The sequence below is a fragment of the Colossoma macropomum genome, unplaced genomic scaffold (assembly GCF_904425465.1).
Source record: "Colossoma macropomum unplaced genomic scaffold, Colossoma_macropomum, whole genome shotgun sequence".
NCBI classification, from domain to species: Eukaryota; Metazoa; Chordata; class Actinopteri; order Characiformes; family Serrasalmidae; genus Colossoma; species Colossoma macropomum.
In genome coordinates, this window is record NW_023494798.1 from 23,196,498 (window position 1) to 23,219,916 (window position 23,419).

General features: G+C 37.4%; 1 protein-coding gene across 1 annotated transcript; it reads right to left on the reverse strand.

Moving 5' to 3' along the window:
* Window positions 1–1,509: 1,509 nt before the first annotated feature.
* dusp22a (dual specificity phosphatase 22a) lies at window positions 1,510–22,859 on the reverse strand. The gene is made up of 7 exons (XM_036585271.1): window positions 22,528–22,859; window positions 22,018–22,051; window positions 20,771–20,853; window positions 18,626–18,675; window positions 12,073–12,147; window positions 11,586–11,757; window positions 1,510–2,372 (listed from the first exon to the last, which is right to left on the reverse strand). Exons 1-7 carry the CDS (start codon window positions 22,546–22,548, stop codon window positions 2,175–2,177), a joined length of 633 nt encoding a protein of 210 aa, XP_036441164.1. The 5' UTR covers window positions 22,549–22,859; the 3' UTR covers window positions 1,510–2,174.
* Between the last annotated feature and the right edge of the window lie 560 nt (window positions 22,860–23,419).

A 23,419-nucleotide genomic window follows, 5' to 3' on the forward strand; every position in this document is an offset into this window, starting at 1 on the left:
CAAGAAATCGCCTTTCCCTTCGAACGGAGGTGTTCACAAGCCTGTGGGGTGGGCTCCACTTACATGGAAAAGGGACTTTACAGACTAGATGTTTATATGTAATGAGCTTCTGAATACTGATCAATTTCTTCAGCACTCATTGATTGGCCGCACTAAAACAGACTTACTGTATTTTTCCGCAGTGTGTATGTCAAGTTTTAGTCGTTACCTTATTCGACCTTTCCTGAACATTTCATGACACCACTTTTCATGATAATATAGTGACGTGCCTTTATTCTTTGTGACATATAAATGAATAACTCGGACACAATTTTGCCTCCTTTTTAGATTAGCTCGAGTATAATAAACAATAAAATAGGTTTATCCACCTTTTGGCCCCCCACCTGGCATATGATCAGAAATGCTCTACTGTTAAGTTTTATGTAAAAAGTGATGTCAACAGACTAATTTCACTTACGGACCACCCCTTTGGGAATAGTCAGCTTTGTTTAAAGTTGGTTTTCTATCAAAGTCCATTACGAATACAGTTGTAATACTTTATATTTTCTTTAATTTACTACATTATATTACTGTCTACACTACATGCCCAAAAGTATTCAGACACCCATTCTAATTACTGAATTAAGCTACATTATGGTGCACCCATCACTGACACTGCTAACAGAATGGGATGCTCTGGAGCAGCCACACATGAGCCTAAGGTCAGACTACCCAAACATCAGCTAGAGGCGCATAAAGCTCTCTAACATTGGGCTGTGGAGCAGTGGAACTGCACTCTGGAGTAAAGTGCTCCATAGCATTTTTGATCCAGAACTAATCATCTAACATCTGTACCTAACCTCATTAATGATTTCGCAGCTCAATGCAATCAAATCCTCACAGCAGTGTTCCAGCATCTAATGTAAAGCCTAGCTGTTGGAGCCACAGAAGAGTGGAGGCAGTTACTGCACCAAAGAAGGGACAAGTGCCCCTCAAAATACTCTTAATTTCAGAAGAAACATGCAGGTGACTACAAACTTAGACATATAGCATACGTACATGCATTAAGGCAAATGATGGGATATGACATTGTGATTGGGGAGATGTTCTGAAATAGTTAATCTTTAATGCCAACCTTAAGTCTAACCTGCAGCCAGGAAGTTAAATATCATCTGGAAACCATGAAAAGCGGATCTTGGAAAGGCAAAGTCACATGTTCTTGGTTCATTTCAGGATGTGAGCACAGGTTGAGGTTTTGTTCGTCTCGGAGGTGGAGGTGTTTTCTTTATACAGTCCTTCTGAGGGGAAGGACTGGCGATGGCATCCACTATAATAAAAAAGAATGGTTCTCTATTGTTGCCCTGAAAGGTCCTCTAAATCTAAAGAGGCCTTGAGTAAGGTTCAGGCGCCTCTATCTTTAAACGTTTCTTTCACCCTTAGGCTTCTTGCTCATGAACATTTGAGAATAAGTAAAAGCCACATGCATGGCATAGTAAAATAGGTGCAATCAAATAAAGCTGCCATATTAAATATGGTTCATAAATATTGTTTAATAACATAAGATTTGCAAAGAACAAAATTACAAATTTCTGTATATAAAGTTCTGAACCATTTACAGTGTACTCTGACAGTGTACTCAGTTGAGCATGTGCAAATTAAATAATGGGCATAAATCTGATAACTGTTTGACAAAGAACAAAGTAATGAATCAGCATCTTTAGATAAGAATGTAAAACGAATGCTTAAAAAAATAGACAACTTGGTATGGCTTTTGCAGATCTACAATGATTACTTTTTAACCAGAGATCTGACTACTTTAAAATATGTATGCATTAACAAGACTTAACAGAAAACAAAAAAGCAGTGGGCAACTAACAAAAAACAAAACAAACAAACAAAAACATTTGGTTTAAATTCCGCCACTAATCACCCAATGTTTAGCATACTGGCTTTTCTAACAAAGTCAGTTTGACCTTTGGATCTTCTAAACAGCTTTAAAACGAACTGATGTTACATTCAGGGGTTAAATTATATGATAATTAAAGCATATCTATTCAAAGGTCTCAAACAAGGGCCAGTGCAAGTGCCATTGCTGTGCCCAGCTAAGCTTAATGTAGTTCAAAATACAGGTGAGCAGCAACCATTATGAGCCCATAGTTCTCTTAGTAAAGGTGAGTTGGGGGTAAATGGGACACTCATCTATTGCAGCCTGAGCTGCTATAACGGTCATATGGCATAGCATAGACGCTGGTGGACTGACTCATCCGGTCATGCTCTCCTCGTCTCCGTCGCTCCTGTGCCTGCTGCTCTGCATACTGGACCAACAAAGCCGCCACATGCTCCTGGTCTCTGAATGGGCTGTGCCGGTAATTCATCCGCAGCCAAGCGCGATACTGATACAGGGAAACAAGGAGAAAATGTAAAAAAAAATTAATTGTTCATATTAACCCCCCCCACAGCCCCATGCACAGTTGATATGTGGCATGTACACTCACTCACTCACTCACACACTCACACACACAGACCACCCTTTATCTATTTAATTAGTCATTAATTTTTCAGGAATCATTTATGAGGAGGTTAGATAAAAGATAATTCTCTGGCAAAAGGAAACGGAAAGCCAAAAGCAAATAAATGAGATTTTTTTTTCCCAAGATAAGAATTAAAAAAAATTATTAAAAGATAAAGAGAAAATGGGACTCCTAACAACCACCCTGGCAAACCACCCAAACTGTCACCGTTCAGATAAACAGTACTTAAAAATGTATAAACTGTATAAACTATATAAATGTATAAAAATGAAAAAAAGTGCAAATCAAACAAAGAAGCTGCTGCCATTCTCAGACCACCAGACCAGAGTCCAGACCTCAGTATCACTGAATGTGTTTGGGATTACTTTGTTCATGAGAAGCAGGAAATGCAACCAACTTCAAAGACTGAACTTGGTGAGGTGAAAAATATCCCTGCAGATTGCTTTGAAAAACTAAACGCAGATGTCCTGAAAAGAATGGAATGTGTAATAAAAGCAAAGTGTGGACACACTAAATACTGAAAAAATCAATATTATATTTAGTGGCTGTGACTTGTAGTGGTGAAACTGTCTGTTTAATATGCTTTCTGCTTCATTTTAAGCAATATGTAGTTTTCCTGTCTTCCAAACATTATGACAGTTCATTAGAATCCAGCAATTCTCAGACAGCCTGTCTATTCCCCACTAACTAACTTCAGCAGCTGACCACAGAAACTCTGCTGTTAGGTTCTAAAACCTTCCCGCTCACCCTAATTCACCCAAAACATGCCAAGAACTTGAACAAAGTACTTTCACTTTTGACTACTGCATGCCAGGTCATTCACTTTAACTATCCCTACAGAAGAATGGCCTGCTCTGATTTAAAGCAACATAAAATATTTACTGAAAGCTTTTTAAGCTGAAGTTTTATTAAATCGATTTGTTTATCAGCAAACAGTAGGACTGAGGGAAAAAGGATATAATTTGACCGCTTCAGGGGTGAGTTGGGGGGGTGGGGGTACAGGGAGACAGAATGGGAATCCCCTGTCTGAGAGCCCTGCAGTGGGAGTAAGGTAGAATTTAGTGGGAGGAAGGACTTCCCGTCACTTTCCAAGCAGGCATTCCTTCCCGGACGATGGCGAAAAAAAAGGAAAACAGTCGTGTAGATGACATGCCCTCCAAGACTACTTACACAGTGTTGCTATGTACAGATTTACATTTTACTTTTTTAAATGGCCTTTTTTGCTACAATTTTTTCCTGTTCATTTACATTTAAATTCTATGGCCGGTTGTGCATTACTGGACCACTCAAGGCCAGTGCACCCAAACAAGCAGCACAGAAAACAAATATTTGTTTGGTTGGTGCTAGTATCTGATTGGGATAATCAAGAATGTTCTGCTCCTTTTACTCTAGTTCATTTGTCTGTGCCTTTTCTGGACATTTTAAGACTGTTTGTGTTTGCTGCTTAATGTTTAGTCAATGTGTTCTGCCTTACAAAGTTCTCAAAGTGAAAAGACTGAACATCTGAAAACTACACACAATGTAAGGACACCTGTAACCTGTTTATTTAATGCAGCTGAATAATTGTTGTGAAGAGAGTCTGTTACTATCAGACTGGGCAAGATATGGCTAATAAATAAATGAAACAATTTCAGTCTAGTGCACTTAAGACAGAAAGGTCAGCTGTGTGGGGAATTTTCCTACATACTGAGTGAGACATAATCACAACCCATCATCACAAGTCTAAGCATTTCTGTGCATGTCCACATTTCTAGACAGTAGGTATAAAGAAACATGATGTTGAGAGCAGCAGAGGAAAGGAAAAATCGGCAATATGGAATAATTAAAAAGAAAAAAAAAGAACAACTGGTGTACTTAGCAATGGCCTGCATCCAGGATGGTCAACGAAAATGACTGTGGTTGATGACAGAGAAATTACCAGACATGAAATCACCAACCACCTTAAAAATGAACAAGCAACCTGTTGTTCATGGAAGACAGCTTAAAGCCTTTACAGTACAGAGTGCAAAAGGTTTGACCAGCATAAATCAATGAAATGGGAGATTAAAAGTAGCTACAAAGTACAGTTCTCAAATAACGTTCTATGAAGAAGTTATAAAAAAAAAAAAAGTTGGCATGTGGAGCAACATGGGCAGTCATGTGGAGGCAATGCCTTGGGCGTGTGTGACAGTCTCTGGAATTGGCTCACTCATCGTTATTGATGACGTAACTAAAGACAACAGCAGCATAGTGAGTTTGGAAGCATACAGGAACATCCTCTGCGATTATGTGCAGAAAAAAAAACAATACAAAAAATCCCTTTCAGGATCATTAGGTGGTACTACTAAATAAGCTTAAAATATTGTTAAAATATGTCAAAAATATTGGTAAAATATTTTTGGTCAAAGACTTAACAAGTCCATGTCTTTTTACATGCAATCAATATATACTGAACTGTTTAACTTGTAAAAGAACCTGAATCTAGAATCCTCATAAGGCAAACATGTAATGGAAATGGCTAAAGTAAGGTTTCAATATCATATCTCAAAGAAAAATTAGATGTTGGAAAGTGAGTGGATTCTCTACTTTCACCTCTTATTTTTCATCTTTAGTTAAATATATTTCATTGCACTGCAAAAATAATAATAATTGTTTGCTGTACAGTAGGTAGAGTAGCTACAGTAGCTAAAGAGGCAAATAACAATGTCAAATCCCTGGCACTATATTATTAATGTACTCAAATTCCATTGTGAGGATGAACTTGAAAATCATTTGAAACATGGATTACAAACTGTATGTAAAAATGAAATCTGATAACTGTCTAGGTACTGTAAAGGGACATTTATTTTATTTATTTCATTTCTTTTTTCAATGCAAAAATTGTCTAACAGTGGTATAGTTATTTTTAACTAAAAACCAAAAAATAATTACATCAGCTAAATCAATCATAATCTAGAGTATGACAGAAAGCTAAATAAAGGTAAATCAGTTAAAGGATACCCATGTGAATGCCGTTTATGGTCCAGAGGCTGACAGACGCTTTGTTTCAGTTCCCCCTCCAGCTACCTTGAGCAAGAAGTTAAAACTCTCTCACATTGAGAATGTGGAGATAGTAAACAAGTACTGACATTTAAAACAGTGCACTCTCAGACCACAACTGACCACTCTTCATTTTGTGCTGAGTGTACAAATACGTAGTTGTGTTACTGAACTGAATTTAAAAGACTAGCTACGGCAATCCTGTTTATCAAAAAAACAAATGAAACTGCAGTGACTGATCGCTGATACACTGATTAGACAACATCATAATTTCAAAATTTTCACAAAATTGGCACTGGTGGAATGATTCTGAATACATTTTACATAATTTACCCAGTAGCTGAATTTAATCTCCATTGTTTCTATCGACTGTTTCTACTGGTACAAATGATTTTATATGTGATTTATCTTTGACAATAAGGTATATATTTCAGTGACAAGGATAAACAACATGTAGAAAACCCTTGTGTTACAACACCCACATCATCACGTACACACTGAGAACAAAAGTGGTGTGTCTGGACAGACAAGTTATCACAGATAGGAAATATGACTCGAAACATGCCAGAAGGTCTTACTGTGAGGCCTGGCTTCAAGTTCCAAGGAAGGCAGCATATAAAGGTAAAGATACAGTACTGGGCAAAAGTCCACCCATTATTTATTTAATTTTTCTGTCAAAACAGCCATTAAGTACAAGTTATTCATTTTTCAGCATCAGGAAAAAAACGTTTAACAGAAAATTACACAGAAGCCTCAACAACTAAATATAAAATCTAAATTTTCAGTATTTCATGTGTCCATGCATTTTATATTGTTACAGCTTCAATCTTATTCAGGAGACTTGCTTTCATTTTTTAGAGCAATGATCCAAGTAATCCCAAACACATTCAATGATGTTGAGGTCTGGGGTGGTCAGTCCATTATTTTAAGAACACCAGCAGCTTCTTTATTCGATATGCAAATTTTTGTTTCTCAGTAACGGCTTCTTGACAGCTACACATCCTTTAAGACTCATAGTGTTGAGTTGTCTTCTCACAGTGGAAGAATGGACAGAAATATCTGTGGATTTTTTCAGATCAGAAATGTGTAGAGCTTGATTTTTATTCTCCGCTCTCTCAAAGATGAAAGCTTTAAGTGCTGTATAGCTGACGATGACAGTTTTGGTGGGAAAACAAATCAATTAAAGGTGTTTTCTTACAACCCCATTTCCAAAAAAGTTGGGACGCTGTGCCAAATGTAAATACAAACTAAATGCAATGATGTGCAAATCACTTAAACCTTGCATTTAATTGAAAATAGTACAAAGACAACATTTCAAATGTTGCAACTGAGAAACTTTATTGTTTTTTGAAAAATATTTGCCTATTTTGAATTTGATGCCAACAACACGTTCCAAAAAAAGTTGGGACGGGGGCAACAAAGGGCTAAAGTTGTGTAATGCTTAAAAAAAAAAACAAAAAAAAAAACTCATTTAAGATGCACTGAGGCGAAGTGGAAAAGTGCCCTGTGGTCCGACAAATTAACATTTGAAATTCTTTTTGGAAAATCATAGACACTGTGTCCTCTGGGCTGAAGACCACTCAACTTGTTATCAGTGCACAGTTCAAAAGCCAGTATTCATGATGGTATAGGGGTGCATTAGTGCACATGGCATGGGTGACATGCACATCTGTGAAGGCACCATTAAGGCTGAACTATATATATGTGTTTTGGCAATGTATGCTGCCATCCAGACAACGTCTTTTACAGGGAAGGCTTTGCTTATTTCAGCAAGATGATGTCAAACCACACTCTGCTTGTATTACAACAGCATTGCTCCATATTAAAAGAGTCCGGGCGCTAAACTGACCTGCCAGCAGTCCAGTCTTGTCACCACTGAAAACATCTGCCGCATTATGAAATGAAACACAACAAAGGAGACCCCTAACTGTTGGGCAGCTGAAATCCTATATCAAACAAGAATGGGAAAACATATCACTCAGGGCAATTGATTTCCTCAGTTCCCAAATGCTTACAGTGTGTTGTTAAAAGAAGAGGTGATGAAACACAGTGGTAAACATGCCCCTGTTCCAACTTTTTTGGAATGTGTTGTTGGCATCAAATTCAAAATGGGCATATATTTTTCCAAAAACAATAAAATTTCTCAGTTTCAACATCTGATTTGTTGTCTTTGTACTATTTTTATTGAAATATAAGGTTTAAATGGTTTGCACATCATTGCATTTTGTTTTATTTACATTTTGCACAGTGTCTCTTGTACTTTAGCACTGCACTGCCTTTGGCTTGACTGAAGGGCCCTGTGCCAAGTGGCAACAAGGAGCCAGTGAGAGACCTACGCCTGAACAGTCTAGTGCCGTGGAGAGCGCCGAAAACCCAACAGCCAGTGCACAAGCGCTAATGGGTTCTTGCTGCTCTCCACGTCACTTTGGGTTTTGGGCACCAGCCTCCTGACGCTCAGCACACGTCCACATCATTATTATTCTCCACATATGGAGAATATATACGTTTTTTATGAAAATGAACACAATTACTTATATTAACTTAACTACTTTGTTTACAGTGGTTTAGTTCTGCCCAATCACACTGAAGTTATAAGGAGTGTTTCAGCCCAGGCTGGCTTTTTGAATGAGGCGAAATACAGGACAGTAGTGTTGTAGTACTCCAATCTTAAACTAGCAGTCTCGGTCTCGTCTCAGTCTCAGGGTAAGGCGGACTCGGAAATTTTTGTCGAGACCAGCCGAGTCCAATGTCTCCGTCTGAGGTAACTGGAAGCTGATTTATTATTGAATATTAACAAAACCAGGATAAACAGAATAGACAGTCCTTTCTCTGCATACTAAACTCTCTGCTCTGCGCTGCTCTTTGCGCTGCGCCACTGATACACATGCGCAGACACACTGCTAGGATACAGACAGAAGCAGCCGGAACTGGAAAACGAACAAAACTGAAAGTTTTCTCTCTTCAATCTTTTGTTTAAAACAAGTAAAAACAAAGACAATTTTCTTTATTCTGTCACCTGTTGTGCTCATTCGTCATTGGAAGTAATAGTTTGTTTTAGTTTTTTTAACTGTTTAGTTTTATTTATAACTGTTAGTAATGAAAGTTATTTATACAGTTTAGCTCATCACTCAGCTGGTGTTCTGATGTGTGCTGCCTTGTCAAAATGGTCACGGTGGTGCATATTTATAGGTAGAGCTCTACATAAAACTGTAGGTAGGATATTTTGATAGCCTAAATCACACAAAGCAGAAGTCAGCTTCCTATTCACCAGCTTCTTGTTCGTATTTTCCCATTCCACCTTAAATCGTGAAGCAGTTACATTTCGGTGCCTCAGTCCACTGAGGCACTCAGGCACCATTTAAGGTGGAATGTACAATTAACTACAAATGAATTTCATTTGTAGTTAATTGATTTCTGAAACAAATCTTAAACTGGTCTCGGTCTTGTCTCCGCCTCGGCCAGTCCCGGTCTTGGTGACTTGGTTAAAGACATGGTAACAAAAACAGCCTGTTTCACTCTAAGGAATAAAGAGAGGTTGGAAAATGTTCATGTAAAAAATGATTACTCATATTTTTGGCACATAAACCAATTTCAACATTGTAAGGGGACTTAAATATAAACTACAAGAAAAAGGAGGATAAAGGCCCTTTAAATTTGGATTTAAACATGTGAGGTAATGTAACAGAAGTATAATATTTGGCAAAAAATCATTTATTTGCTAGATTTTTAGCACTGCATTTTTTATCATGGGGAAAAAATAAACTTGTGGAAAAATTGTAAAGAAGTAAATCCCCTTTGCCAGCCGTCGGTTCCTTAAAAACTGTAGCTATGCACGTGTATTTAATAATGCCAAAAAACATATTTCAAAGAGAAATGTTAATGTTGCAAGCCTCTGGCAGTAATGACATCCACGTGATGTGTAACACATTGCTAATGCAATTTCAGCAAGTCCCCCTGAGTTCCCCTTACTCACTCAAGTGAGTCCACAACCCTGTGCACCTCCCCTGCAGCGTTTAGCTCCCGCTCTGAATGGCATATAGCAACAGATTGTCACACGGCAGCTGTGCAAAGAGCACACGGAGCCTCAAACACAGGAAAACCTCTCTCACACCTTCACCGAGTCAGTGTGTGAACTCTCATATACATGACACAGAAAGGCACAACTCAAAACCCCCTGCAAATGTCAGTGTGCGAAAGATAGAAGGCTCTTAAATCCAAATCAAATGAACTGTCCGGCAAAAAAAATAAAAATCAAATGTACATAATTTTCCACTCTCCTAAAATGTAGCCAGTCAAAAGACGTGGTGTCTCAAGTTTGCTTTTTTAGTTTTTCACTGGAGCTAAGAGTTTAATTAACAATTAATAGATGTCTATGATACCCAAAAAAGATTTTCAGTGACACAGACTTCCGTTGCTTTTCAACTGCATTAGCTTTGAAGCTCTAGTGAAAAACTGAAGAAGCAAAGTTCAGACGCCAAACGTCTTCACTGATCGACCACGACTGAGAGATCACTATGTACATATTACCAGAGTAGTCCTTAAATATTTCAGTTTTCTCTGTGGACTCAATTTGGAGTTCTGTTTAAGAATCTGCTTTATTATGACTGATCCTTTCCTCCTGATAAGCTTTATTAGACAGCACAAGAAAACAGGCTTTCAATCAAAATCCAGTTAAAAAAAAAACAAAAAAAAAAACATTGCTTCGAATGATGCGAAGTGAATGACTAAAAATTTACCAGTAAGGCTACAAATGCAGCTCGCAGTCCTAACTTGTTTCAGTGATTGCATCATTGAGTGTATGTCAGGGGTGACAGACAATTGGGCAGGAAACCAAAGGAAGGTCTGCTTTGAATTCTTTCTGCTTCAGGTTAGGTTGTAGCTTTAGGCAATATGTTACTCTAGAAGGAACATTAGATAACATTTAAGAAAGACTGAACAAACCTCACTGCCATATGTCAACACTGAGAACACATAATGAGTCAACATAAGCAGCTGCACATTCATACTGAGCAGGCATTAGCGATACATCTGTTTGCATTTATTTCACTGTTTATTTTTATTTACTAATTTTCCGAAGAACCTCTGTGTTATTTGCAAAGAGCACTAAAGATGTACATACAGAACCATGCAAAAGTCAGAGACCACCCTTTCATTTATTTAATTTCCTGTCAAAACATCCATTAAATGCAAGTTATTCATTTTTCAGTGCCAGGAAAAAAAATGAAAACATGTTTTTAACAGAAAATTACACTGCAGCCTCAACAATTAATTATATTTTTTCAGTGTTTAGTGTATCCACTTTCTATTATTTTGGGGAGACTTGTTTTCAGTTTTTTGAAAGAAATCTGCAGGGATATTTTTCCACACCTCCAAAGTTCAGTCTTGGTTTCTCCAAGTAATCTAAATTGCACATTTAAACTTATCAGTCCACAAAGCCTTACTCCACATCTCAGTTGTCCAGTTTCGTTATTCTAGTGCAAATTTCCCTCTTTTTTTGGCCGTTTCCTTTTCTCGGCCTCTTAAAAGCTATACATCCTTTCAGACCCACAGTGGTGAGTTTTCTTCTTACACTGAAAGGATGGACAGGAGCACCTGTGGATTTTTCAAGCTTTAAAGCAAAACTGATGCTTGATTTCTCCTATCCCTAAAAGATGAAAGCTTTGCAATTACAAAAATAATAATGAGAATAACTTATTTTTAATGGTCATTTTGGCTGGAAACTGAATAAACAAAAGGGTGGTTGCTCACTTTTGTACTGTACATAAGCACTGAAATTATGGGGTAACTTCTACTGCACAGAGTGAATTGCGACATTTGGGGGTGGGGGTTGTTTTTCTATTGGTTAACACTGCCCTTGTGATTTATGGAGCTCAAAATAGTTCCCAGACTCTTGAATGGGAACTTCTCATAAGAGCACAAAAAGCATCTGTCTGTTTAACTTTCCTAGAGTGTGTTAAATGTAATTAAAATCACAGAATTACAGAAACACCAAGGGATCTTGTGGGAGCGGTGAAGTGTGATTTTGTAACTTTGTGGTACATTGATTTAGATATCTACCTCTGAGATCTGGGTCATCTGGAACTGCTGCAGCTGCTGCTGGAACCCGTAGTTAGGGCCTACAAAGGATCGCACAGCCTTAACTGCGGTCAGACACTCCTCCCAGCCATAATTGGTGACAGTCATCAGATAAGCCACTACCACCGTAGTACTGCGTGACACTCCGGCTAGGCTGAAATGCATCAAACCGAGATGTTACCATGCTAGCCAGAAACAAAACAAAAGCTACAACTGACTGCTGACTCCCTCATATTTCTGTCTAGACAGGACAGTGTACACACAGGTACAAAATTATGCAATAGTCAGCAGAGAAAAACATAGTAAGGCAAAATTAATCTTCCAGTAATCTCTTTGGAAGGGACTTCCGAGACAAGGTGTGCCCCTGAGTATGCCCAAAAGCCTGTATTTCTTTTCTTTCAAATGTCTTGAACTGAGAATAAAATAAAATAAAATTCACTCAGTAACTCCTGAGGGTTTACCCACTCACCAGTGAACCAGACAGGCTCCTCCGTTCAGTCGGCACTCGTGGATAAAACGGATACACTCTTTAAAATGTTGTAACCTGAAAAAGACATAATTTTGCTTCATAAAAATCCAGAAAGTCCAGTCTCCCTCACAAACTAAACAAAATGAAATATTCTGTTGGCACAGTAAAAAGAACACACAGATATCCCTGACATGACCAGAAAACGTCCTGCTCATCATTTAAGATGATTCTTGTTCAATTGCAGCGTGCCTCTACTATACAGACATCCTGCTTTATCTGTACAAAAGCTCACATGTAGATGCACAAAAGTCAAAGATCACCTTTTCATTTTAGAGTTATTTAGTATTCTGCTTTGCAGAATTTTCTCATGTGCCTCTAAAATTGCTAAAGAAGATGTTTCTGAGGAGATTAGATATACAGCAATCTACTTTGCTTAAGTGAAAAAACAGGAGTTTCCCAAACTGGAAAAGGAGAATCCTAACAATAGTGCAAGACCAGATAGATCATCAGAACTATCACCATCACATAAACAGTACTTAAAGCTCTTATCTTTGAGAGAGGAGAAAAATCAAGCTCCACTGTTGCTTCAGATCTGAAAACAACCCATTCTTCCACTGTGAAAAGACAGCTAAACATTATGGGTCTGAAAGGATGTGCAGCTGTCAAGAAGTTATTACTGAGAAAAGGCAAAAAAGAAAAAAATGCTCTAGAACTTATTACTTTAAATTTGTAATTGGGTTTACTTAGAATGTAAGAAACAAAATGCAGCCAACTGAAAGACTGAACTTTGGAGGGGTGTCTTTTTGCCCCGCAAAAAGAAAGGAAGGTCTTGTGAGGTCAAAGGGTCGACACAATAAATACTGAAAAATGACTTTATATTTAGTTTTTGAGGCTTGTTTCATTTTCTACTAAATATGCGTTTTCTTCTTTATTCCTGACACTGAAAAATGAATAATGACTTCCAGTCATGTTTTAACTGGAAATTAAATAAGCAAAAAGGTGGTCTCTGCCTTCTGCACAGTGCTGTATGTACAGGCATTATTCAGTATTCTATTTCTGAGGTCTGTATTTTTCAGTTTAATATTCAGTAGTATAACATATATAATAAGTATAAAGAACTGATAAACATGCAGTAAATGGCAGCTATCATTTGGCATGAAGTGTTTAGTGACCATTAGTGTGATAATCCTCTTTAAACTCTCTTTTTCAGGTACTGTTGGGTAATCTATCAGCATTGCAAAACTCTATGCCCCTGTGCGAATTTGCTTTAAAAGTCTGATTTCCCAATCAAGCTCGACAAAACCGCTTCAGAACGGCACATGCCTGCCATTTTACTCCTTTTACTGACACCATCAGCACATTCTTATTTCCGGAGTTCTTGGTAGATGTGCAAATTTTACTTCAGTGATCACTGAATCTCAAATCACAGCAGACATATCCAAACAAAGCCGTATGAACCAAAGGCAATTGAAAACAGTCTGAAATACTGCCAGTAAACTTATTTGAAGTGATGTGACACAACTAAACAAAACTTGAAAAAAGTGTCTATCTATATCAAATAGTTATTTTATTTAATTATACATCTAAAAAAATAGCGTTCTTGTAAATCTCAAAGATCGTCTTGGTGTGAAACATGAAAAAAAAGTGTCACTGCGTGCATTTGAGATGGTTAAGAACTGCTCAAACATACTTTTTTCATCTTGTGTCTAAAAAAAGGAACAGTTTATCATGACAATCAGATAATTCCAAATAAGCTTTGAGCCTCGTACTATGACTCAGCTGCAAAACGACTATCTTTCCTTCAAAATCGTCCCTTAAACCTTTGAAAATGATTCAATATTATAATATCAAGGAATAAGATGCATTATTATGCATTGAGTTCCTCGATGATCTGTTTAATAGCTGCAACTAAACTGCATCTCAGGAAACCACTGACTACAGTTATGTAGGCAGCAGTGTTTACAGTGTCCGTACTTGTCTGTGAACACGTGTGTAAGGTCATTAACTTCAGAAAGGCCAAGAGGACAGTGATGACACAAGGAGATTGACCGTTATCCTTATTTTTAAAGCTGTAGGATTGTGACAGAGGGCTTTTTAAGAGGTTTGGTGGCCACTGCTGGCTTCCTTCCTCCTGCTGGATTGCAACAGTGGGCCAAAGCCCCCCAGTAACCCTCACAACAGTCACACACCACTAACCCTAATCATCCTGAATTGTGGGGCACTTTCCCTCAGACATCTGCCTCATGCAAGTCTTTCAACAAATCACAATGGTACAGCTGAACAAGAGATTAAATGTCTTTAAACTTAATTAAGGTTTAAACGTAAACAAAAACAAAGTAGTTTCTGTATGTAATTTGTTCTGTATAAGCTCTTTCTAAAAGATCTATCTAATCTCACTGCAAACTGTGAGCTGTTCTGTCTATGAAAGATTCAAATGATGCTCCAAATCTTGTTTCAGGCATTCTGTATTCATTAAGAATTAAACCAATAAATCAATATTTTTTACCAAGCAATTTAGTGTCTTTTATAGTGTGAATAACAGAATAGATGAGAGGCATCTGGTGTGTTGTAAAGCAGTGATAGTAAGCCTGAAGGAAGAGGGGGTGTAGATACGTTCACTGAGTCAGAGACAAGGAAGCATCTCATCTACACTTCATTTAATGCTGCTGCTACTGTTCGCTTCATGTTTTGTATAGACAGGCACTGTGTTGACTGTGTTGGAAGTGAAACAAAACTAAGCAATAACAAAAAACATGAATACATTTTAAAGTGTACTTAATGCTCAATGTGTAAATGCTATGGAGATGTATTTTAGTCTTCGCAATATTTGCAAGTCATGGAGATTTCTGCTGTGCCTCTTTACTGGTTCATTTCCAGTCTGACTATACTAAATGACTGCACAACTTTGAGAAAATGTGAGAAAAGTCTGAAAATGTACATCACCCTTCAGCTGTGTTATTTTAAATGTTGCCAGTGGCAAATTCAATGAATAAATGAATTAATTAATAAATAAAAAAATTGAATTTGTATAGTAGAGTTTCAAAAGTGTCCATTTTTAAAGAAAACAAATAAAATAAGTAAATACATACATATGTCGCATTGTCGCTGTCCAAAGAAAAACAAGTAGAAACTAGAAACTGCAAAAAATGGAAATACTTGGATTTTTGGACAGCCACAATATGTAAATGTTTGAAAAAATATCTTTCTCTATCTGTCTGTCTATCTATATATCACTGCTGTCAGACCAAAGCCTCATATCTCCATTTTTGACTATTTTTATTTTATTTTTTATTTTATTTTATTATTGACATAATGTGAAAATGCCTGTTGCCCTTACACTGACTTACATTAAAGTTATAGTTTTGGAGATACAAGGTTTTGTTCTGACAGCAGAGTTTAACATGTTGGTCAAAAAACCCATAAAATATGAAACATTTTTGCACAGGCCACATTTCATATTTTGTTTTCCAATATGTTAAATTCAGTAAACAAACAATAATTGTGTATTAAAACGTGCGGAATTGTGTTCTCAGTAGAAGATACGTTATTTTCGTATAGAAATTGAATCAAACGTCATTTCAGCAGGGGGCCCAAACTTTTGCATATGATCGCACATGTAAATAAATAATACAATATCCAATGTTGTAAATGCACAGTGTAGGTATGTAAAAGCTCAGAGAGCTCTTTCCATAGCTGTGGCCCAGTGAGCTCAGAACACTAACCTAATTTATGTAGCTTTACAGATTCATCCAAGATAATGTGATACAGTAGACCTCGCAGATAAAGTGGAAGTACAGCAGTTATGTTTTTGAATGAGAACTCAAATGGATTTTCTCTTTGACTGCAATTGCAATGTAATGTAACAACTGAACTGGATAAAAACTGATTAATTAGTACATGTATTATGTTTTTAAAACATTTCCTGCAGAGTTTTGGACATATGCAAAGCACAGACATCAGAGCATGACAGGAGGCGGTTTTCAGAAAATTAATATATTCCTAAGTAAAACAAAATCTTACAAATGGAAGTAATATGATAACTCACAGCAGTGCAAACTTTTAACACCAAGATTTGAAATAAATTAAGACAATGGGGCTGAGTGGTCATTCACAGTAATACAGTGAGCAATTCCCATCTTTTTTTTTTTCACTGCTAAGTGGGGCCATAAGGATGGCTTCAGATTGACTAGTATTCAACTGTAAATAAATTTACATATCAAGGCACTAAGTAGGCTGAGATTATGTGAGCTGCATAGTTGACTATCTGAAAATATAACTAAGTGTAATCAGCATAACAATAAAAATAAAGCAAAAGGCAAAAATATTACCAAATGGAAGCAAATCAGAAATAAAACTGATCCCAACAATGACCCCTGGGGGACACCAGAAATAACATAATTAAATGATGTACAGCATGGCTCCTAATCTCAGTCCTAGGGACAACATACTCTGTCCTTTTTGGTGCTGTAGTGTGTAATGCCCTGGAACTTGTTAATTATTTGCTGAATAGGGTGTGCTAGATAAGGGAAAACAGAAAAGTGAAGAGCATGGGGTACAAGACAAAATACATCTCTGTCTCTATTTTCACACTTCAGAATGCTTTGATGTTTGAACTTCAACACAGTGAGAGTGCAGGCTTAGAGTGTCAATACAACACAGTGTAAGATACATGAAGCAAACAGGAGCAACCGTCCCATATAGTAAAACCTAATGCATGAGCGGAGAGAAAAAGAAACTGTGGTCAGGTGTAAATCTCACCTCACCCCTGCACTGAGAGATCACACATTCAGAAAAAAAAAAACCAAAAACTTATCTCTCTCTCTCTCTCTCTCACTCTCTCTCTCTCTCTCTCTCTCACTCTCTCTCTCATACATACACACACAAAATGAGGAGGGAAGTCCAAATCTGGTTTGGTGCAGCAATATTCCCTCTACAGAGCCATCACAGGACATGCATGTGACCCTAACAGGAACAGTCATGGTTTACAAATTACTGCTGACAAATTTCACACTGCATTGTTAGACTTCAATCACATCAACCACAGCTATGTGCTGTGTTGGCAAAGAATGGTAACAAGAACAATTGCCAGTATAAGCTGACAACTCTCAGTGCAATACAGCCCCATCTAACATATTGACATCCACAAGCTATTAGCTGTACAAAGTATTGGGGACAATTTGTGTCCCCAAATCTTTCACAAAACATTTATACTCATCAGGCCTGTTACCTATAAGTCAGTAATAAGACTGACAGTAACAAGGTTTAGGCTTGCATATTCAGCCAGAAATTATATAATTTCTGTTAAAAGCCATTAGGCCACACAGTGCCTATGTGGTCACCAACATTAGTACTGCATCAATGTTAAATTAAAATAACAGTTTTGATGTGTTTAACCTGACAACCTTGTCCATAATAAAAATGCACAAAACTATTACATTAAATTCCACCATTGTTCTTCATAAGATCAAATGATGCCATATTCTGTGTACCATCCTGGGTTTATACGGCGTGGATATAATACATGCACAGATAGGCACATTTGCAGTAACAGGGCTGACCCTGGGTTTGGGGATGCAAATAAATTGTCCTATTTTTGGTAGAATGACCCAGCTACAGCTGCTATAAAAGTGTCTGGCCAAGGCATTCTTAGAAATCAGATGCTCTTGTTAGGACTGTTTGATTCCAGAAATTCTGGACTTGACTCAGATTTCAATTCCAAGTGAATCAATGGTGTCCATTCCAAGAAATACAAGAAGGCATAAGCACTTTTCACACAGTAATTAAACAGGAAGGGCTTAAGTGTGAAAGCAAGAGCGAGTCAAAATGAAGGCAAATCCAACCTGGCAATTAGTACAGTTCCTGCTGCACTACTTGCATTACTTGTTTGGTGTAAATGAGAGCTCATGTGTGAACAGAAGCTGATACTTTGCTGGGATAACGATGTGTTGACTACTGCCAGCAAAGCTGGATGATTTTTGAACGTTTTATTTTTTCACTGCTGAGTTTTCAGGCTTCATGAGTGAAAATCATCAATGGAGTGTATTTTATACATGATTCTAGTGGCAAACCACTTGAGAGAAGTGGCAATATATGCCCGTTGTGTATGCATGGCTGCTACTGCGAAAAAGCAAAGCAGCATGACCAGCACAGCTGAGCGTCGCTATGAAGTTTTTGAGTTTGGTCTGGACAGTGACCGTATAATCTCTCATCGACTGGATGTGCACAGATCACGGTGTGGAATTGAGTCAAAGCTTTGGAGTCCATTCTCATTTCCCAAATGCCTGGAATCGAATAATCAACTCTTTTTGGGATCAACTCTCAGACTCTACTTATTGGTTTTATTTCAAGCTTTGTAACTGAAATTTACATCATCCACAGATGAATTCAGAAATGCAGCACTGCTCATCTGTAGCCAGACACTGAGCGAGTGGTCATCCTGAGTACTGTCTGCTGATCTAAGGCATGCTTATGGCACTGCTGATATGATATAGAGTAAACTCTTGTCAGGGTGTGTGAGCATGCTGATAAGAGTGCATGTGCTTGCATCACTCACAAGTTCTGATTAGAGGCATCGGCTGCATGGATGCAAAGGTAGGTCATGTCCTAAGAGAGGAAACACAATTAAGCACCACAATTAAAATAAAATAAAGTACCATAATCAGAATACTGATTCACATAATTAATTACAAATGCTGCTTTGTACTGATTGAAGTCTGGATTTCATTCAGAGTGCATTCTCACAAAATCTGTGGTATTTCTCTTTTTCTGACACTTTTGGATTAACACTAACTTCCACTGAACATCATTATGTAGAAATCTGAAGACAACGTTAACTGTTTGACATTCCCGCCCCCATGTGGCCAAAACTATATATATATATATATATATATATATATATATATATATATATATATATATATATATATATAAGCAAATATCAGCTCAATACTACTGACTGTTTACTATACAGTCAATACTGTGTATTGTTACTGTTGGAACTAAAGCTTGTATCTCCAAAATGGTAACTTTTCAAGAGAAAAAAATATATATAATGGAAGTTAATCTGAACTCCCTTTATAAAAACATAGTTTAGTCATTTTGGGCCATTTCTATTGCTTTATTCATTATGAAATTTGACATTTGTTAATTTTGTTAATTAAAATTAACACAATGTAAAGTGTAGCTACTGTTTTCAAATTATGCTAAATAAGTGAATAAATAAATAAATGTCTTTCTACTCACTTCTGTACAGAGCCCTGCTGGTGACATCCCGTATAAATTAAAATAATGTGTGGCCACAACAAGTAAGGCGTGGGATGAGACAATTAAGTTGTGGCCATGCATTATTTTTAATTTATACAGGATGTCACCAGCAGGGCTCCGTACTTTTGGCCTAATCATATTAATCAATAAATAAAGAAAAATAAAGATGAAATAAAAACAGAAAGCACTATAAAAATAGCTCAACAGTACATTCAGTTGTTTGTATGCACTAAAACAAATGCAGTAGGTGGTGTGTTTGTAGCATGAATGCTGACAACCACCAATCAGCTGTAAATTTCCTTGACACTTTCATGACTGAGCAAAATGTTAACATTCCTTTAAGCATCAACATGAATGTGATTTTTATGAGCAGGATCTCTAACTTAAGTAAGGGTGGGCAGATAGAGTGACATGAAAATAACAATAGTGTTTTCTTTAAACAGCACTCTGTTTTGTTCTAATTTTTGATGCACAGAGACACAGACAGCCATGTGAGATGGCATGAGTGCTCCTTCAGCTCCTTTATGTGGCAGTGTTTTTAATTCTCACACACAGACTTGGGTAGGGTAGCTTGAGAGAAGAGTGGTAGGCCCCCCAGGGTAAGATGTCTCCCTTCTTATTTTATTTCCTGATCAAGTGATGGGGCCAAATCTAATCTAAACACATTTACTAAATGGATGTGGTCTGTTTAATACTGATATGTCATCTGGATGATCGCATTTCTGGGATTTATTCTTAACAATATTCAGCTAGCTAAATCGTTAGCTAGAATGAGGCAATATTTTTAGCTAGTGTGCTGCACATAAATTTATATATAAGTTTTGCAGTTACATCTGCACCTGTCATGTCTAATAAATAATTTGCACTTACAATGAAACTGTTTTCCTTAAATTGTTATCTACAGATTGTTATCTGTCTGTCTGTCCATCCGTCCATCCATCCACAGTCATTTGCAAAAGTTTGAACATCTCAGTCAAATGACATGTTGTGTTGAATTTCTAAGTGAAAATAAGTTAACTTTAAGTTATTAGTTGATGTTCACCTCTATAGAGAACTAAAAGTGGCAGTTTTGGCAAATTTCATTGTTTAACACATTGGAAAAACAAGTAGTAAGTATAAATGTGCCATAACTTTTGCAGAGGCCACACTGTATTGTATTTTTCCAATACAGCAAATAAACAGATTTTTTATTCAATTGTGCATTAGTGTACATCCAGCTCTGTATTAGATGTTTACTTAATTTCAAAATGAACAAAGTGTAATCTGACCAGGGGCACCCAAATATTTGCATAGGACCAGAAACCTACTCTGGCAGATACAGTTGCCATAGTTAAGAGCCACTGACTATTAGATACTAGGAAAAGTGGAAATGCATAGCTTCTCTCTGGCCTCCTACTCTCTGCACTCATATGGGAGCCTATGAAAGGATTTTTACCTCCAACACAGGCTTGGCATTGTTGTACACAGAGAGGATGTGGGTAATCCCATTCTGGGACAGACTTTCTCTGTTCTCTGAGTCTGTGGATGGAAACATTGAATGACAGAACTGTGAGCAGGAGGCATACATTATTTTGAAGAGAAAACTGTTTTCATGATGTAGCAATTCAGCAATGAAAGTCCACTACTGATAACTTGAGTCTAATTTAAAGGGATACACTTGCTCGGTATGCCGGTAAAACATCTATTTTGACTGCTCTCTGTATGCATTCATTCCAGACCTGTTCATCCTGAAGTCATGCAGTGAAACGAACATCTCTGAGCACAGCATTCATCTAGTTTCATTAAAGACAGCTGCTAGGTGTCAATCAAAAGCTGGCTGGCATTCAAACACTTGGAGACCAAGTGGTTATGTTACATAAATACACACAACAACGTTGTACAGAGTGACATAGGTAGAAGAGGAATTCATAGCTGCTGTTTTTTTTTCAGCTTTGAGGATCCATGACATTCTTTACATTATTATATAAGCATTATTTAAATTTGTAGTTACACTCTCCTTTTAGTATGTTAAAACTAATGCTTATATTGTGATATGCTTGATATATTTTGTCAAAAAAGGCATAATATGGGACACCAAACTGTCACAGCCTCAAAAGTGAGTGTCCTTAGTATGTGTTCCTGGAGTCTATTTTCAGCTGTCGAGTAACATCAGAAAACAGGGCCACCAGATTTAAGGCTAAGAACAGAAAGCCACAGACTGTCGTGAGCAGATGTCATTTCCAACCTGCACAGTGCATTTTAAGAAAGAAATAAAAAAAGGGCTATTCAGTGCATATATAAGTTGTTCAGATATTTCAAATAATAATAACATTGTTCGGTTTAGCACTACCCCTGGATGGCTTTCAAAGTACACAGTGGATACTCCTGCTAATATGGTTCTGATATAAAAAAAAAAAAAAATCAAAATTTCTTATTCAAATGTATTGCATATGCAACAACCTAAACCAGAACCCAAACAAACACCTGCAACACTAAAAGTGCTTCCAGCTATGGAAGACTAACAAACCCTGATGTGTATACACAAACAAACAGAGAGGAATATGCAGTATTTACTTCTGAATTACTGACTGATTGTTATAACTGAGCATAACAGACAATCTTTGGGAGATATAAAGAAGAAAAAGAGAAATGTTGAATATATTGTGAATACAATATATTGTTGGGAGAGAATCTATTACTTACCTCTTATATTTCCTAAATAGAGACCATCAACTACCTATACAAAAGGAGAACATTCATTCAGTACAGCGTTTAATGAGTCTTTAATTAAGAAATGTCAAGCTTATGTCAAAAACATGTTTCTCCTATTGTTTATATCATGATAGCCTAAGATTTTTATAAAGCACCCTAAATAAACAATAAAAGCAGCTAAGCAACTGCAGCTGTGGCCTTCATAGTCCAAAACTGATCACTGACTCATTTCCAACGCGCAAATTAATCATACACACTGAGCTAAAGCTGAAAGTACACATTAAAAAGGTCAAACGTATTCTTACGTGGACCTACAGGCCATGACCTTTTACACACACTGTCTCGTCCTGGGCTTACGTAGCAGTCAAACACTGAGCCTGGTCACAGTGTCCGTTACTATTCCTGCACCAACCTGCTAACTACCAAACATACCAAGCAGCTGCAGCAGTCACTTATATTAACACCAGCCTCCGAACACTTTTCCCATTTTACTGAAATTACCTTGTTCATTCCGTTCCCCATGATTGTGGAGGAGACTTTTTACATCAACAACAGTTCTCGGTGTTGACGTTTTCACTCTGGTTCACATGAAGGATAGCTGAGAGATAGGCTACACTGACAGACACTACATGCGCTCGGAGGACGGACACGAGCTGTAGACCTCGGACATCTGATCAGAGGGCAAAGCTGTGTGGAAAACGGGGCTCTGTTTACGTAAAATGATGTCCCCAGGATCCACGAGCTGTGGACGAGTTTTATTTCCTAACCAAACCACCACTCACGCCGCACTCTCGCTTCCGGACCTCGACTCAAAAATGATTGCATTGGGCGGATATTCCTGCAACATGAACTTGGTGACATCACAGCAGGGCATGATTTAACCCTTTACAGCCAGGGCTTTCGGTCATCCGCCAGGTCCGATGGAATCACTACTACAGAAAACAGCTCCTAATATTCACCAATGGTCTTGCTAAATCACTCTTTTACATTGCGTCCATCTTTATGGTGTAACATGTAATCTGCATTTTTGAGGTCTACTCGAGCCAACAGCGTGTACGGTTATTAGCTGGAGTATGAACATGGTTAAATTATAGGGGAAATCAATTGTTAGTTTCATGTCTACTAAGAAGCTTTTGGGGCATTGTGGTTGCCTCAGTCTTTGACCAAGAAAAATCTAGAAACTCCAGTACTTCACCTTGAACTTGACAAATACTTAATAAAAAACATGATCAGTAGTTGTAAATGACAAAGTGGGAATAACAACACAAGCGTTCAGTTAACTTCCCCAAACATGCTGGAATGTAGTGATCATCCTGATGATCAGCCTTCTGAACAAACTGACCCCAATTAATCCAACTAATTAGCATCTTCAGAAGTCATGGACCAACTGAAT

What these genes read in the sequence shown, in the direction of transcription:
- dusp22a (XM_036585271.1), bottom strand. Translation starts at nt 22,548, where the DNA reads ATGGGGAACGGAATGAACAAG. An exon ending in TGGGGAACGGAATGAACAAG is followed by an intron (nt 22,052 to 22,527) that starts GTAATTTCAGTA and finishes CCTTTTGTATAG; the next exon opens with GTAGTTGATGGTCTCTATTT. An exon ending in GGAGCCTGTCTGGTTCACTG is followed by an intron (nt 11,758 to 12,072) that starts GTGAGTGGGTAA and finishes GATGCATTTCAG; the next exon opens with CCTAGCCGGAGTGTCACGCA.